Below are 17,662 nucleotides of genomic sequence, written 5' to 3' on the forward strand. Positions count from 1 at the left end.
GCGGCGATTTTCCCGCGCAAAAGCAGAGTCCCTCTCAAAAAGTATTTAAAACGGGAGCGAATTCGAAGCGGCATCCCTCCGATCAAGACTCCATCTAGAACCTTGGAAGCTCGAGAGGCGAGCGCTCTCTCACTCGACAACTGCGATCGAAGAAGGTTTTCTAAGGCGGAAAATAGCAGATTTCGGGAGTTCTCGTTTCGAAAAAAAATCAAAACAGTATCCGATTTTGAATGTCTCAATTATCCAGAGACGGTCCTCGCAAACTTGATCCTGGCGCCTGTAGGATCAGGCATGATCGAATGTCGTGCTCTGTGCGGGAGACTCTATGAATGGAGGAGCGTTCTTTTAGAACCCATCGGAGCGCATACGAGCGAGGCTAGTACCAAGTTCATGAAGAGTGCGGTCCATGACGTGTGATCTCCGCAATGCATCGAGAGCAGAGACTCGCCGGGGTCGGTCGCAGAAGCTCCCCTTCTCTCCCGCATCCAATTCATCCGATCATCTATGAGATACTCCATCATCTAAAATCTCCATTTTGCTTCAAGACCGATGATGGCCGAGAAGGTGACTTCCGATATAGATTTTCGTCTGAAATGAGCAACGCCATCCCTCGCGACGACGCCCAGGCTTCTAGGACGGCAGTCAAGCTCTTGCTCGTAACATCGCTCATCAGCGATGCTCCTCAAACCATCAGATTCCAGCGTTGTCAACGACATTCCGACTTGATGTCATGTTCCTCCCATCCGAATGAAATTCTAAGAGTTGTCGAGTGATTGTGAATGAATCGTCTCGGATTCAAATCATGGTCTAGTCCAGCCTAGTCTAGACCCGCCATCAAGGATTGGCAATTAAATTCATCATTCTTGTTGAATCTATGGGAGTCGAGAAGTCATCGCCTGACGGCCTCGGCGGAAATCGGAACAGACAGTTCAGGCAAGCCGGCTTGGAGATCGTGGCGACTCAGGCAGACCCTCAGAGTCCCTAAATTGACAGAATCCTGCAAAGACGTATCTACATTCCTGGGAGCGAGATGGCTGCATGGCAACCTCTTCGTGAAACTCATCAAAATCGTCAATGACGTAGGGTAGTCGACCAGAGCGCATCATATTCTAGCGGAAGTTGATCGATCCTATTCCATCTAGGGAGACCCATGGAGATACCATATATTATTCAAAGTTTCCGGAATTGAAGACTCCGTCATCCGCATCCGATGGAGCCCCTGAGTCCAGTTCCTCCGTGCTCGATAATGCTGATGTCGATCGATGCGTCCAATATGAATTCTATGGCTCTCGTGGGGCGTGTCGTTCACTCCAGGACTATAGAAGATTATGGAGGAGCGAGCGCAAGAGACGGCAGATGCGGATTGTGGCAGCGCTCATTGGGAGCCTCATGATATTCTGCAGGTGAACGAACCGCTCGACCATCCGGGCCACTCGTGGTGAGCCCCTGCTCATTTCAGGTTGCCTCGATTCACTGATTGGACTCGTGAGTAGCCGGAACGTCGTTCTCGTGACCGGACACCCGCATTGGGTGAAAGGGAATGAGGGACAGGATGCTTCTACAGCCGTCATGGTGCAGTATGGATTCGAGGCGCGTCATCATTCCGATCACTTCCTTCCCGGATCACCGCGCACCCGGGCCAAGACGCTGGCGCGCCTGTGTGAATCTCTCAGTCCATTCGACTTGGGATGGAAGACGAGATCCCCGAATAATTGAATGCCTCATAGCTGGTGATCACGGCAGAACAGATACTACGGTATATTCAGGCCGTAAGAGAGCCATTACGATTCATTACGTCAGCAACGGAGCCGGTACGATTCATTACGGCTTCGCTTTGATCCGTGATTCGCCCTCCCAAAACTTTGCTGCCATAGGCCGCCAACATGTCATCGATCGGCCAAGGTAAGTAAGGGAAATAAAAAACTTAGGTGGTGAAATTCTCCGGGTATTGATAATTTAGGGCCTGGAACTTCTGCCTCTGGGAAGACCGAGGATGGGCAGATGAAGAAGCCCTGAAGATCGACGGAGAAGGTGCTGAAAACGAGAGAAAAGGCACTAGAAACCGTCGAAAAATGTTAGAGCTAGCCGTGACTTCGAGGAAGGAGTTGGAGAATTATGTACAACGTTGAACTTTTCGTATGCGGAGTTCGAGGACTTCGTCGCTACTCCGCGGCGACGGAGATTTGTCGAAGATGGAAGGTTACGATATGTCAGACATATCTTCTCTCCGATACGCTCCCTTAGTAAGTGTCGACGCGGAGAAATCACGTTATGAAACTTTTTTGTCTGATCGCAGGTGCTCTTCGAATGTCGATAATGCCGAGCATCCCTCCCATGGAATAAAGCTTTAACGTCCCATCCCGCCGTACCAATTCTCGGCATCGATTCCTGCTCGCTCTGACTCTAAACAACGCTGAGAAGATGCGGAGTCGCCCGAGGGTTTGAGAGATATCGTTTCCGAGTTATTTGATCACACCTGTCACGGACAGGTATCATATAAGTCATATATGAGAGTCATATAATGATCCGTGAGCTGTTTAACATATCCGATGAATGTAATACTTTGCTCCTCGGGTGCTTCATTTCGAGGGTTTCGCATCTGATTTTAGGGTATATATTCGTGACTCTGGGTGCCTATTTCTGCATTTTTTAGTGCCTCCATGCCTGCTCTTTTCCCAATTCTTCAGTGCCCGAACTTCGCTGCTCGCCCATCTTTTCGGTACCGAATCGGGCAAGAAGAGCAAAGGGGCCTGTTCCGGTGACTAGCTCAAATCTAGCTCGTCGGGAACCTCTTTTCACCGGAATTCGAACTTGACTTTGCAGCGGGGAGCAAGTTGCCATGAGGAAACGTTTAATAGGCAAAATATCTCCAAGATTCCGGAAAAGTTAGAAAAATATGGCATTTTCCCCGAAGGTTCAGGCTCTATTGATCGTTGATTGCGACGCGACGAAGAGGTTACGGCCTCAATCGCGGCTTGGAAAACCCCCTCGAGTGATCCCTTGTCGATATTGGGCAGATCCAACTCGAAATCGTTAAAGGAAGTCATTCACGACTCCGGAGTCACGTTGCTGCGATTGACAGCACCAATCGCCAACTTGATTGATCGGTATCGCGAATCTGAAATTTGGAAGGCCTAGTCGGGGTTTGGTGCTATCGGGGATGGTTTCTGAGGTCTCGACACAGCGCCAGCGTCTCCGCGAGTCGCGTTCCAAGCGGCGGTGGCTTCGTGCGGAGAGGAGTACGGATTATCAATTGCTGCCGCAGCTCGTCGACGTAAATCTGTTCAATGGGGGCTCCGGATTTCCAAGGGCTTCCTTCACTCTAAGTCCTGGGCTAGCTCACCGTCCAAAGAGTGCCGACGGAGATATTACCCTCTCGGGGATCACTGAACTCTTTCCAGCTCGCTCCGATATCTAACACCATTGCAAGGGATCGATATTTGCATTGCAGCACCCGCTACATTCTACGTGTATCATCCAGACACTCGTCTGATGTCATATGACGTCATTCCTCGTGAAATAGGGCTTGTTCCGCACTTCTCGCTTCGGAAAAGACCACCAGATCTCTATCTTGCTTTCTAAGAAGCAGTTTAAGTATGGCTGTTGCATCGTATGGAGTCATCCAATCGACCTGTCTGTTCCAGCACACTCGAGCATTGGAAGGGATGTGCGATGATTGGGCATGTGCAGAAAGCTCGACACACGTAGAACAACATCATCCGGTACACTATCTCTGACTGAGCCGTGATCAACTGAATTCTGTACCGATCAGATGATGGGTCACGGTATCTTCTGGAGTTCCCCGAAAGACATCGGCGCATGCTGAGCGGGACCTCCCAGGCTAGAAGTCTGGAACCTACGCATGAATTCGCGTATAGAGAGATCGGAGCAGCTATGAGGGGAAGGATCTGCTCCAGAATCGATAAATCTTATTTTCCAAACAGAGAAGAGCTTCAAGTAATGGAGCATAGCCTTTTCCGATTCCCCCGTCGTAGGTGTAGCATTGCGACTTGGGAATCGTCCTGTTCCACACTCTGAGCTCATGCAGCCTGCCGCGAGTAATCGCAGAGGGCAGCGGGAAGGGAATGGCACCGAGTTTCGCATCCCAGGATGATCGCGGATACAGGATCCAATTGAGGGGATTCAAGGTAGGACACTTCATGAAAACTCTTCCCAGAACAGGTCTCATCGCTTGAACACGGAGAATTAGATTTAATAGATTATTATTATTATATTTAATTCGAGCGTTAGAGAACTATTTAGGAAAACCGAGTATTCTATTTTTAATGCTCAGCTCGTAGGAGGTCCCGATTCATCACATCCCTCATTACATAGGAAGCACTGGGATTTCGTCGGTCCGAAAATTCGGCGGTCTAGTCATCCCCACGGATAAATCCTAGTTAGGAACATTTCTTGCCTCCGCAATTCTCCATGCATTCCTCAGCTGATGCGAATCGGTTGTCGTTGACCATGATCTTCAGACCGCCGAACATGAATGTTTTGCATTCACCGCTCGCGGCGTCGAAGTAATACATCGGGATGGCAGCTTTCCCAACGCCGCTCTCTTCCTTCAGGCAACACCTGTCCGGGGCTGACCGAATCAACGTTTTCCATTTAAACATATTCATCCCGGTATCGGATTCTTGCTCCGAAAAACTCCCAATGAGATCTATCTGGAATCGGTATGATCCGAGAGCTTCTGGAACACTCACCGGCACCGGCAAAGACGACCACCGACAAGAGAAGCATCAATATTCCAGCGTGCTTCATGTTGATCAACTCCTTTTCGACACTTTAGCAGAGACGCAGATTGCGACTTATGCTAAGCTCTTTTAAATAGAAATCGGCCAAGCAGCGCCCTCAGGCCAGCTGCTCTAGGTAAGCCGGTCGAGCGACACAAGGACCGATTCGAATCGAAATTTCTTCTCCATGTCTCCAATGGTGCGATCGTGACACGAGGAAGGAGTTCGACGTCTCCGTGGGAATTTCCACTTATATTAAAGTTTTATCGGCCCGGTCGCCACGTTTAGTTAAGCGACTCCCCTCGCTTCCTCGTGAAACTGACCTCGGGGGCGTGGTCACGGATAATTATTATCGGAGTCTGTTGCGGGAGTATCGATGGTGTCTGTGGATGCTGCTCGATTTCCTGATGCGCCGTCACAGGCAGTTTGCCACGAGCTCGACTGTGAATCAGAACTTTGACCTACATTTCGATTGCACAGTCTCTTCCGAAATTCACGACGGCTTCGGTTGTTATTCGCGCAGGCTCTCCGGTCTCGATGCGTGCCCTGCAGACAACGAAAACTGATCTGAATCGATCGCGTCGACCCCGATGAAGAACGCACGCATTCTTGCATGCGCTACTATTTGATCTATTGGACACAGATTGATGTCGGAAGTTATTCGGAGAAGAGCATGACTAGTTCATCATAGAATTACTCCATCAAATTCTGACCCTCCGAGGGACAGACCCCGGGGTAGGCCGCACAAGGGTCATACAGAAGAGGAAACGAGGCGCTAATAGGCTGCATTCGATTTTCTTCCCTCCTTGACCTCCATAACCCCACGGAAGAGGTTTTGGGTGAACTCCACATGAGGGGATGATCTGACCGAACCCCTGCAACTCCCCTTGGGAAACGAGGAGATCTCCACCGGATCTCCCCATGAGAGGTGAGCCTGCTGTTCCCTGGCCGAGGCATCGACTCATAGCTCATCGTCGGAGGCTGCCCTGGCATCAATGTGCGCTAAAACCTGTCCATCGGTCCATAATGGCGTACGTGGCTTTACAGATGGTAACACGTTGAAGACGAAGAGGTTGTCCATGGGTCGACACACAGCAAGATGAGCTTTCTGTTCGAACGAGTCGATGGGATGAAGACTGAATGAAAGGCACGATCGGAAGGAGTCCGCCGAAGAATATGAACAGCGTCGAGAGGCTATATCGGGGAGAAAATTTCAAACTAGGTTGATAGAGAGAGCCGGGGATATAGTCCCCCAGAAAGACTGGAAAAAGCTGATTCCCTCCATCGGGAGGATGATTTCGATTCTCTGACATCGACTGCCAAGGAGCCTATTTTTCGATAGGACTGTGATTGATGATCAGACGCCCGACATTCGCACCCCGACAAGCCGGTACCACGCATTGGAAACTTTCATCCAAGGAGGACGACGAAATTATCACAGATCTGACCAAGTCATACTGGAGCACTGGTCGTGAGTCGTGAGCGAGAGTCATGGATAAACAAGACGGACTAGAATTTGGGGTGAAACTTGGGAAGATGGTTCGCAAGAAACGTCTTTGAATGAATCTCTCCTTCGGGGCGGGGGATGGATCTACATCTTTGAGGGATTGTTTGATCAGTCCCTTCGCGAAACCACGACTTCGATAGATCACGGATCACGGACATCGAGGAATTTGTGGAGTCGATGAAATTCCTTTTTGACGGCCGGAGCTCGCTTGTCGCGAGACCTGCATACCACGCCAGATCGATGATTTCACTGATGAAGTACAAAGTGACCGATATGATTCAAGATTCATATAAGGATTTAATTCAAGATTTATGTGATTTCAAATGCCTGCGTAATGAAGAACCGTACTTGGAACTGAAATCACAGATCGCGCAATTATAGGTCTTAGAGTCTGGTTTCGGCTTTAGATCACGCTGTCGTTTTGGACTCCTCTTCTTGGCGGCTACTTCAATGCTCGTCGGCTTGACTTCGTCGAGTGGCTTGACTGATTCTTGCAAGAATGCCTGGTAATCTCTGTCGGTGTCGTCCTCGCCGGCAACTCTGCAGTACGCGCTACCCAAATCTCCGAATACCTGCACGTAGAACAGCGCTTTGAATTGCTGGTGTTCCCCGCTATTGTCTTCGGCGATCACCCATCCATTCTTGAGCTCATTGACTTTGTTTGATGTCGAATCGCTACTCAAGCACGGGATGTGGTTTATTCCGTGTTTACGACTTGTATGCAGCTGAACTCCGACGATCGAGTTCAACTTGGCAGGGCAAAACAAGCAGAAGAACGCTGCCGACATTTCGGCCGGATGCATAATCCTCTCATGATGAGCAACAACCCGTTTGTCTAGGCTCTCGAAATCGCAATACTTGCACCTTGGCGCCGGCAGGACTGAGTCGTTTGAGAACAGATCTGTGAGTTGCACTGGGAACGACATCCGAGCTCTGAACAATCGATGTTTTCGTGAAACTCTTTGGCTCGATCGGGGAGGAACGGAGTACGAACGATCCGGTTCACAAGGCGCGTCGCTTCTTTTACCTCGACGCAATAAACCACGACCCCCGATGATCCCAATCCAGGTTTCGAGGGAAAATAGAGCTCCTCATTTGTGACAATAGATCTCCGAGCCGAAGAAGAGCGGACTTCCCGAAAACCGCTCTCTATCGCAGGAAAATCTCAGCCGTCTATTATTTTTTGAACGGCAATTATTTCTATCTTCACGCGGAAATGATGAGCTTGAATTTCCGTTCGATTAGAGGTAGAAGTATTCCTCGGAGCGGAAGTGCCCGCTCGGCGAGAAAGAAAAGCTGGACGAAAACGAAGCAGCTCTGTCCGCCAGCCAACGCTCCGGTCGCAGAGCGATTCCTAGACATGGTGCAATTTTTCGGGAGGAAACCAAATTATGAGAGACTCTTCACAGGATACGAGATCTGTCCTCGTTCCGATCTGGTAGACATCTCGTGAAGCCCACGACATTGACTTCACGAATGGTACCATTCAGTTTGTCACGACTAACGACCAGCAGCCGTCGTAGGAACCGACCTATCCGCATATGCATTCGTGGAGAGGACTCCATCTGAATATCAAACTCATACGTGTCGATGATTCTATTCTTTTCTCCCAGCCATCAGGGAAGCTTCAGACGACAGAGATCGAAGAAATCATCGGTCATACGGGGAGCAGATCTAGGGAGCGAGAGCCTGTTTTCGAATTCGGGATATTCTTGTCGGGATTGCCTGATCAGCGCCATGCCTGTCGCTCGTACAATGAGACCCAAGTGAAAGATAAAAACAACTGTCCGCCGCATCGCCTGCTTCTCCAATGGCACGGATGGAAAACGACACTTCCGAAGATAATGACAATGGAATCTTTGAAAATCTTACTCGCTCAGTGACCAGAAGCAGCAAGAGAATGGAAACGGGAAGAGGACGAGCGCGAGACCGAATTGTCGGCGAGCGACCGATTCACGCCTGCACGTTCCGTGGTGACGCGCAGAGCTCGCGTGCGCGAATGTCCGCGTTCGATTCGTGCGCGAACCAAAACAGAACGGCCGATCAACTATGGCCAACTTCACCGGGTGCGCTCTGGTTCACGAGTTCAGCAAACACTCCGAAGATCAATGTGAGTTCGTGAGGGAGTGCGAAGACTGCCACCGAGGAGAGGGCTTCATTCCATACATCACCCTGATCTACTGCTTGCCGTATCGACCATATTTACCATTGGCCGCTCTCTTGTGTGTGAGTTTGTACCTGTTCGCTGTACTGGCAATCACCGCAAACGACTTCCTCTGTCCCTCCCTTGTGGCAATTTCTAAGAAACTCGGCCTGTCGCAAGCCGTCGCCGGCGTGACGTTCCTCGCAATCGGTAACGGCGCCCCTGATATAATCGCCGCGTTCACGGCAATCAACCAAGAGAGGTCGGCTCTCGTGATCTCGGAATTATTCGGTGCCGGTACGTTCGTGACAGCCGTGGTCGGAGGCTACATTTTCTTCTCGAGCGACTTCACCGTCGACAAGTTTTCCTTCATCAGAGATGTCGTCTTCTACTTGGCAGCGGCAGCTCTGGCTTTCGCCCTCTTCAAGCTGGAACGGGTGACGGTATACCACGCAGCGCTTTTCGTCGCAATCTACGCCCTTTATATAGCGCTGGTTTTGATTCGAGAACTGGTCTCAGTTCCAAATGAATCGACCCACTACGGAGGTCATTATTCGCCGCCTCTAGCCCAGTCAGCCCTTGAGGGCGGTGGGTTTTGCGAATCTGATAGACTTCTCGGACCAGAGGTGAAACTCCGTCGTCCGTCGGGCCTGAACGTTCATCATCAGAACGCGATAAAAATTCTGCTCCAACAGCAAGCTCAACTGAACCATTCCCCGCCAGCGACCAGTCACCCCCGAAGCGGTTCCGTTTCGTTTGTTCAGACCCCGAACAGTATGATCTCGCGGGAATTCCTGCAGAGATCGCGCTCGGTTTCCACCAGTCACCCATCGATTGGTTACATGAAGGATCACCTGGATCGACTCGCGAGCGTGTCAGACAGCAGCAGCAGCTCTGAATCAGACGTGCTGATCGGCGAAGTCGAGGACATGTCCCCATGGAAAGAGCTCTGGATCCACATTGCGCCGATCAGCTACCAAGATCTCAAATCCGAGAGCCTCTTCAGCATCACGTGGCGTACGGTGGCTCTGCCGATTCAAGTCTGCCTTGCTCTCACAGTTCCCGTCGTGGACTACGAACACGAAAAGGATAACTGGTGTCGAGCGCTCAACGTCATACATTGCATAACGGCCCCGATGGCGATGGCCTTGATCGTGTTCAAGGACGTTGACGTGTACGACGGCGTCCCTCTTTTCGTGTTCATTTTCCCGCTGGGGCTGTTGCTGGCTTCCCTGGTGGTCATTTCGTCAGAGCAAAGAAAAGCGCCTAGATACCATTTCGGTTTCGCTCTGTTGGCCTTCGCAACAGCTGTTTGTTTTATTTACGCGGCCTGCAGAGAGCTTATGACGGTTCTGAAGGCACTCGGTCTGAGTCAAAACATCGACGATAGCGTATTGGGTCTCACCGTTCTCGCTTGGGGTAGCAGCATGGGCGACATGATCACGGACTCGACGGTCGCCAAGCAGGGCTACCCCTCGATGGCGATCGCCGCTGCTTTCGCTGGGCCTATGTTGAACCTGATCATAGGATTCGGACTTTCTTTCAGCGCGAAATTGGTACAGACTCACGAGACGACGCTTACTGTGCAATTTCCCAGTATTCTGTTCGTGCTTTACGCTGCCTTAAACTGTAGTTTAATCTTATCGGTGATATTCTTGAGCTGCAACAAATTTCGATCGAGCACAACGCACGCTATCGCATTGTGGCTATTGTATGGTATTTTTATTGTCACGGCTCTTACCATGACCATTCATTCGGATATGATTTCTTAGAGGATGTTATCAATTATGTAATTTATTTAGTTCTGATCACCTAGCCGGTTTCCCCCACGTGAACGGAAGTCTTCGGATCTGGAAGAATAAAGACGAACCGTGGCTTCGTCAGATCCTGACGTACGAAAATGACTTTTCACTACCCTGAGCTCCCCCTCCGTACGTTAGAAGGAGTTATAGAGCGTAGTTCCTCAAGCGTGTCCCTATCTCAATATCGGGTGGATACAGACCTGCCCTATTCCTTGTCTGATGGATCATTCGGATGCCATGATTGAGGCACATTCCACGAAGCTCATGAGGTCATCCGTTAATGTATAATTCTAGATAGGTATTCGCACCGGAAGTGACTTGACGTATGTTGGGGATGGTTGCAAAAAAAGCTCAAAAGGATAGTGAACGCCCCTCGCCTCTCTTCCCTCCATAGCGCAGGGATGAGGAGCGGGTCATCTCCCTGAACCCTCCGTGGGCCGAAGATCTACCTGAGTCCACCCCATGACCGGATGGATCGACGGACCTGGACCACTCTTCACTGCCCATGGAGTCCACGTCTTGGGATAGCTTTTCGTTCGTAATTGGCAACGATGAGCGAGCAAGGTTAAAAACTAGAATGCTCATCCGACCTCGAGCTCGAGCTATCATTCAGAAGGGGGGCTCAGAACCAGGGACGAGTCGGACGGATCGTCTCGCTGGGAACGAAAACTAGCGCTTTCTCGGCATAGATCACCGGGAGTGGCCCGAGACTAGTGTTCGACCTGCTCGTAGTGTTCGATCCCCTAGTGTTCGACCCGCTCGTGGACCTCGTAGGACAGGGGAAGGGTGGTCCCATGCCCCGTGCATGCCGTGAATTCTGGAGGGATGATCCGAGCTCTTGAAAAATATCGCAGTTTTATTTATATGAATTTAACTATTGCAGAGTCATTTGTAGCACGTCGGGGCTCTTTGAGCTTCTGGAAAGTGGGTTCTTCACATCTTGCCCTTCATCTGAGACATCAGTTTCTCGAGCTTCATGGCTTTCCCCATATCACCTTTGATTTTCAATTTGCCCGTCATAAACGCCGCGGTGGGTTTGAGCTTCCCAGTGAACATAGAGAGCATCGCATCTTCGTTCGCCACGAAGGTGACATCTGCTTTCTCAGCGGGTGCTCCTTTCCCTGTGGCTCCCGCGCCATTTTTCATGTCGATGAAGAATTCCCCTCCTTCTTTGATTTGGAAAACGAAAACACCCTTCGTCTTGGACACCAATTCCTCATTGAGTAGTCCCTTGATTTTATCGAAGAGTCGCTCGAGGCTCGGGGCACCCGTGGCTCCCGACGTGTCCAAAACGTTGTTCTGTCCTTCGTAGTACTTGTCCGGTAAGAAGAAGTCCAGCATGATCTCGTTGCCGGGAACGCAAGCGTATTGGTCGAAATCCGTGATTCCTGGGAATGAGGCCATTCCGCTCTTGATTCTCGCTCTTTAACCATACCCAAGCTTCAAGACAAAGAAAAAGAAGAGCTGGAATTACCTTCGCCCCGGAGAACCTCCTCGTCGATGCAGAAATTTCCGGTGAAGGTGTTAGGCTTCGAAAGTATGGCGTACGCAGCGTCGGCCATGATAGAAGGTTTCCTCGAGTTCGCTTGCGCTACCTTATCATCCCCAGCAAGCATGGCAGTGGCTGCTGTGTAGATTGATGTCTTCGGCCACAGAGTATTCACGGCAATGTTGTCTTTTTTGAGCTTTAAAATTCAGAAATTGAGTCCCGCGAGAGAGACAGATCTCCCCTTGAGCATTTCTATTTCTTCGTCTGTGGTTATCTCGAATCGGATTCCCGAGTCTCACCTCTTCAGCCATGCCGAGCGCACACATCGACATACCGAACTTCGTCATAGTATACGCGACATGTGGGGCGAACCATCGGGGGTTCATGCTGAGCGGTGGGGAGTTGTTAATGATTTTCCCTCCGACCTTGGACTGCTTCAAAAAGGGTATACACAACTTCGATGCGATGAAGGTGCCGCGGACATTCACTTGATGCATGAGATCGTATCTGGAAGGGGATTACTAAGTATTTCCCCCAACCGTCCCTTCAGGGAGCCATGGGGAGTGTTTCGGGTGAGGATCCTCATTACCGTCGCCCACCACGATCATAGAAGGCACCTTTTGATCTCCGTGTCCTCAGTGGCAGTCAGATTTATGGCGGACGCGTTGTTGATGAGAGCGTCGATTCCTCCAAACTTATCAGCAGCTTGCTCCACGCATGCTTTCACATTCGCTTCGTCTCGGACATCCATTACCACAGCCAGCGCCTTACCACCTGCCTGCGAAAAATTCGGAAGTCTCTAATCATGCCCGTGATTCGAGTCAGATACCCCAAGAATGAGTCAGATGATCATCCGCCCTGCAGAACTTCTCTCGGTTGAGCGAAGGATCGTTCTTCCATGAGCCGACACTTACTTTCTCGATCTCTTCCGCGGCAGTGTATATCGTTCCGGGAAGTTTCGGATTTGCGGTGGCCGTCTTGGCGGCTACGACGATGTTCGCTCCATCCTATGGTACGAAATAGTTGATGATATAAATTTTGAATCGGAGCTCTCGGAATCTCAAGAGTCGAACATCGCCGATGGTGATAGTGATTGATTACCTTGGCACATTTCAGAGCGATCTCTTTCCCGATGCCCCTGGATGCCCCCGTGATGAAAATTGTCCGACCGGCGAGTTTTCCCGTATTCAACATTTTGTTCGTCTTTTCGAGGTTCTTTAGTGCACTGCAATAACAAAAATAGAGGGGATGATGCTGGAGCTTCTCAAATGTTCCATGGGCAGAAAATCCCCCCCTACCGACTCGGGGAGCGCTCAAGAGCATCGGGAAGCACTGAGCTCTCTTCGGTGCTCTCCCCGAGAAAGGATCCAAGTGGATCGCACTTGGATTGGAACCTACACTCCGTGCATTTTTGGTTCAATTTTCATTTACAATCCCGCTTGGTTATTCAGACTGAAAGTGTTCATGCTCGTGTCCTGGATCACATCTCATCACTGATTGGTCGAGTTACCGAATTCGGGTCGTGTTGCTCTCCCGACATCCGATCGAGGGTCGATCTGACTGAATTAGAGCGGTGGGTCGATCCTAGCTCAACTCTCCGCATCGATCCCTCATCATCCATGACCAGCCCTGCCCAACTCGAAGCTCACGGAGAGCCAGTGCCGTAACCCTCTCAACAAAAAATGAAAACTGCGATATTTGAGCTCAAGCGCGAAATACGTCATCTCGATCAACATGTCTCCGGAACCGGTTGTCCCGTCAGACAGTTTATTGGGAAAAGAAACTTCGTAATGAATGCCTGGAATTCCGAAGCTCGTCTTAGGGTTTTCCGAATTTCTCATGGTCTCTGATTGAGTTCCCCCGCTGTTTTTGAGCGCTCTGCGCAGCCAGAGGACGAGGTTACCCTCAGAGCAGGTATTTTTAGATGTTTAATCGGGACATTTAAACACGCGGGCTTCGGAGTTCCCGACCCTAGCATACGGATTTCTGAGGTCAACCCCCGGGAGTCTCAGTTGCCCCAGGAGCCTCACGCTATTGGCGAATTCCTGTCACTCACCGCGGAAAGGTCTGTGTTAACCAGAAAACAACAAGAATGCCGAGTAATGATCCAAAGTTCACTCTCCCAACTCTACAAAACAACGCCAGGAGAGAGCTCTCACGTAGACGTCGGAAACAGCTGTGTGAGAGACGCGCCAACATTCGAAAGTCGGCCCCGACCGCTCTCTCGTAGATTCAGAACTCAAAACCACATGATCGACATCAAGCCGACCGTTTCGAATCGAACAATCCATGCTGAAAGCTGATAGCCCTGTTCTTCGAATCGACCGCTGAAGCTCCCTGATACGGGAATGAGAACTCCCCGTTTTTGATCGGTCGAGATGACATCTCTGAACATCTTCAACGCCGCACTCCATTCAATGGCCGCCAGATCTCCGGAAAAACAATTTTTATTGCTTCCCGGGAGCGGAAATCGATCCGAATCGAAGGCATTTCGAGGGAAGTTCTGCTCATCATTTCCCATTCAGCTGTCCGATCAGTTTCTCCGATTTCACGGCCTTCCCCATATCACCCTGGGTCGAAGCCGCGGTGGGTTTCAGCGTCCCCGCGAGCATATGCAGGAACCATCCTTAAGTCGCATTGGCGAGTCACATCCACTAAATGGGGCGGCGGTACAGTTCTTCACTCAGTACCGTTCCGTGACCGTCCATGGTCTCGAGCACTCGTCAAGTTGGTATAAGACGCTACTTGGGTTCGGTGAGCTTCTGCCCAATCCCGCAGAGTCTCAGTCTGCCACCGGCTTGGATCGGCTTCACTACTGGCGGATGCCTTGCTGACGATTCTGTTCGTTCTAAATCGCCGGAGCACATGAGTGAAATGGGTATACATGGGGAGAGAACCGTCTCGGGCGGTGATATCGCACAATCGCAATTTATCATCAATTGTCATAGGTGAAGAATCTTGTATCTGAGGGTGTTCAATTGAGGTAGGCCAATCCCGGACAGATTATAGTAATGGCTTGGTGAATTTGAAAAATTTGGTGAAACACTGTCCGTCGAGGAGCGTTCGGCTGGGTTCTCAACGAGCGTGGAACGCCGGAGGAAGGCGCAATGCCCATAGTTCGGTCTCCAAGTTCCGATTCCCAACTTCCGTCGCGGAAGGCGTCGTCTGTCCTTGAGCCTCGAGCTCGAAGTTTTCAGTGGTTGCGAATCGATTCCACGACGAGTTTCTATCTGGAGCGCTCGCACTGAGTCCCGCATCGAGCGCTGCGTCTGTGAACACTCATCAGTCAATCAATCATCAGTGACGAGTCTACACAGGGAGGACGATGCGCTGTCGCAGTCGCATTCTACATATTCGCTCTGGCCGCGCGCACCGCAGCGTCCGGCCTCAGACAAGGTTGCTCTGACGCGCGCAGATTTCAGCGTAGCGAAATGTAGCGGTCAGTATAGTCGGGTCGACTTTCTATGATCGTTTCGCCGCGTGAACGGCAGGCTGGCTACCACGCGTTCTTGGGTTTCATTATGTTGACTGTGCGAACGTCTCAATGTTGGGCGATACCTTGAATACTTCAGGCTCCGTTAAAGCGATTTACGGTAGAATCTCGTCATAAGAGACCCTAAGGGAACGGCCGAAACGGTCGGTTGTATCCGAGGTCCGCTACATCCGAAGAAGCGTCCAAGTCGGAATTGAGGGTGGAAATCATCGGAGATGCCGCTGCGGCCTTTCTCATGACACACGTGAGGACAAGGAACCCCGGAGTCTTCCAATACGCCGTCGCTCCCGAAGTTCCGCAAGAGCTCTCACAAGAACAGGTCCGTTAGAAGTCCGATTTGATGAGCATGAGTGAGCATTAGTCGTAGTGTAGCATAAGTGGAGCATAGTGGAGTGGATTGGAGAAAGGCCTGGGCCTGGGGATAAGTTTGTCATATCCGGAAGTACGTTATTGAGTCCGCTACAGCCGACGCACACAAACACACACTCTTCACATTGAAGATCCCTTGAGCTTGTCTGGACTGAGCGATCGCACCCTTGCAACCGAGTGTCCATTATACACGAGACCATCATAACGAGGTTGTGCTGTGAGTAGTGGGGATTTTTCGGGTCTCCATCGATTTGGGATTCCATTTTCTCGATTTGAAGATTTTGAATCGATCTCATTACAAACCCGTCCGACGAATTGAATGGAAACCGGGATGATTTCGCATTGGCTCATCCTCGCTCCCTTAAAATTCTAGCACCCGGCGCCGGCCCTCAAATATCTCATGTTCAAGACTGAGTTCACCAAGCGCGAGTCTACCTTGTGCGGGATAGTCGGTCGACCCCAAGTCTCTCGGATGGAGAAACTTCGCTCGGTTTCCCGTCCCACCGAACTCGTCGGATGTCGATGACAACTGAAGGAATGGAAAGAAGGGTCGGGATGGACGGGCGAGAAAACATCAGCAGGGTCATTTTACATTGCTGGGTGAAATGGTGTTGATGGCAGAATCAGAGAAGGCTAATATCCTCGTTGCGAAGCCAAGTCACGTTGTGATAGATCTCGCCAATGCTTTTCCGACCCCGACGCTCGGGGGTGAACGCACGTTCATATCTTCGGGCCGCGGCCGGAGGATGCGGAAGCCCAGCCGAACCGGCTCAGTCGAGTTTCACAGCCGAATCTCAGGGCGAGGGGGACGTAGACTCCACGAGGAAGTCCGATTCTCAACAATGCGAACGGAACTGGCGGAAATCGTTCGACATATCTTCTTAGAAGCTCGACATGCGAAACAATATACGAATCTGGGCACGAGGGAGGCTAGCCCGGGAAAAAACTGGAATCTCACCCTCAGAAAATGGCTGGAAGGTCGAAACAACTCGGGGAGTTCCCGGGAGGAATGCGCCCGATGTGGAGATGTCCACACCGAACACCTGCGCTACCACATCTTCGCTTCGCTCAGAATTGGATTTTGGCTCGATCATCGCAATGTTATGGAGGGAGTTCCCCCGCTCCTCGCCATTTGGGGAATCCGCACTTCGCAGGGAGCGAGCAGAGGAGCTGGCGAGTGAATGGAATAGAATTTACGTTCCGCTTTATGATTCGGTCTCGTCGCCTCCAGCGCACTAAGGAAACGCAACTTGGACGGCATGGGGAAATGACGCTGGCGCAGGAATAAGCGGGGGAGAGTCCGAGAGGACCGAGCCCACGGAGCCGAGCATCCGTTCCGTCGCTCATATACCGCGCTATCTGTAGTTCTTTTTTATTTTGAAGTCTCTCCCCGTGTTTTGGGCTGGGTCTCGATAGTGGGGTGCCATGAATCCAGTCAGCCAGCGAGCTGGTCGATGAATCCTCCGGTCCGCCTGCTTCCCCATCTGGCGGCGACGGATTCCGAATGCAAGATGTTTCTCGTCTTATCGATGTCGTTTCTATCTCTCGACGTCATTCGAAGCCGGGGTTTTCATTCCCAGAGTCTTTCATTCGCAGAGTTTTCGCTCTCACCCCTCGGTCGTTATCGGATGCGATCAACAAGTTTTTCCTGGCTGAAAACTCGTCTACCGCCCTAGCAAAACAGCCGGGCAGGCTGAGTCGGGGAGTAGTATAAAAAGCGTACAGACTCTCGGATACCAACTCTCGACGATGTAAATAGCATCGGATGACATTCGTTCCTGGATTGGTTTCCTTCCCCCGCTGACCAGTCGATATGGAATCTCGTAAAGTCGCGACCCGCGCTGAATGCATCGAATCAAGGAAAGTGTGAGAGTTGTCGAAATTGCGGATATCAGTACTTGTTGAGACCCTCCGGATGTACCAGTTTGTAATCGCTTCTCACTCACCTGAAAGACCGAGCTCTGACTGCGGAAGCAACAAGGTTTACAGGAGCTCCCTCGCAGCTTGGGGAGCCCACGTCTTTGCCTGTGCTCTTATCCTCGCAGACATCCTCTCCGTGTAACTCGAAAGGAGCGAGTCCAGGCAAACAACGAGAAAGCATGCTCGCTCAGAGGAAT

General features: G+C 50.9%; 3 protein-coding genes across 3 annotated transcripts; 1 reads left to right on the forward strand and 2 right to left on the reverse strand.

The window, feature by feature from the left end:
* Positions 1 to 4,176: 4,176 nt before the first annotated feature.
* LOC100905382 (serum basic protease inhibitor) lies at positions 4,177 to 4,952 on the reverse strand. Its single transcript, XM_003742505.1, has 2 exons — positions 4,713 to 4,952; positions 4,177 to 4,591 (listed from the first exon to the last, which is right to left on the reverse strand). Exons 1-2 carry the CDS (start codon positions 4,768 to 4,770, stop codon positions 4,401 to 4,403), a joined length of 249 nt encoding a protein of 82 aa, XP_003742553.1. The 5' UTR covers positions 4,771 to 4,952; the 3' UTR covers positions 4,177 to 4,400.
* Positions 4,953 to 8,239: 3,287 nt separating this feature from the next.
* LOC100907565 (mitochondrial sodium/calcium exchanger protein) lies at positions 8,240 to 10,281 on the forward strand. Its single transcript, XM_003742520.2, has one exon. The coding sequence runs from the start codon at positions 8,299 to 8,301 to the stop codon at positions 10,162 to 10,164; it is 1,866 nt and encodes a 621-aa protein (XP_003742568.1). The 5' UTR covers positions 8,240 to 8,298; the 3' UTR covers positions 10,165 to 10,281.
* A 751-nt stretch (positions 10,282 to 11,032) lies between these two features.
* Positions 11,033 to 13,786, reverse strand: Hsdl2 (Hydroxysteroid dehydrogenase like 2). The gene is made up of 7 exons (XM_003742506.2): positions 13,740 to 13,786; positions 12,785 to 12,908; positions 12,598 to 12,690; positions 12,301 to 12,461; positions 11,983 to 12,190; positions 11,669 to 11,879; positions 11,033 to 11,582 (listed from the first exon to the last, which is right to left on the reverse strand). The coding sequence occupies exons 2-7, from the start codon at positions 12,875 to 12,877 to the stop codon at positions 11,128 to 11,130; spliced, it is 1,221 nt and encodes a 406-aa protein (XP_003742554.1). The 5' UTR covers positions 12,878 to 12,908; positions 13,740 to 13,786; the 3' UTR covers positions 11,033 to 11,127.
* Positions 13,787 to 17,662: the final 3,876 nt, after the last annotated feature.

The sequence above is a fragment of the Galendromus occidentalis genome, unplaced genomic scaffold (assembly GCF_000255335.2).
Source record: "Galendromus occidentalis unplaced genomic scaffold, Mocc_1.1 scf7180000077419, whole genome shotgun sequence".
In the NCBI taxonomy this organism is placed as follows: domain Eukaryota; kingdom Metazoa; phylum Arthropoda; class Arachnida; order Mesostigmata; family Phytoseiidae; genus Galendromus; species Galendromus occidentalis.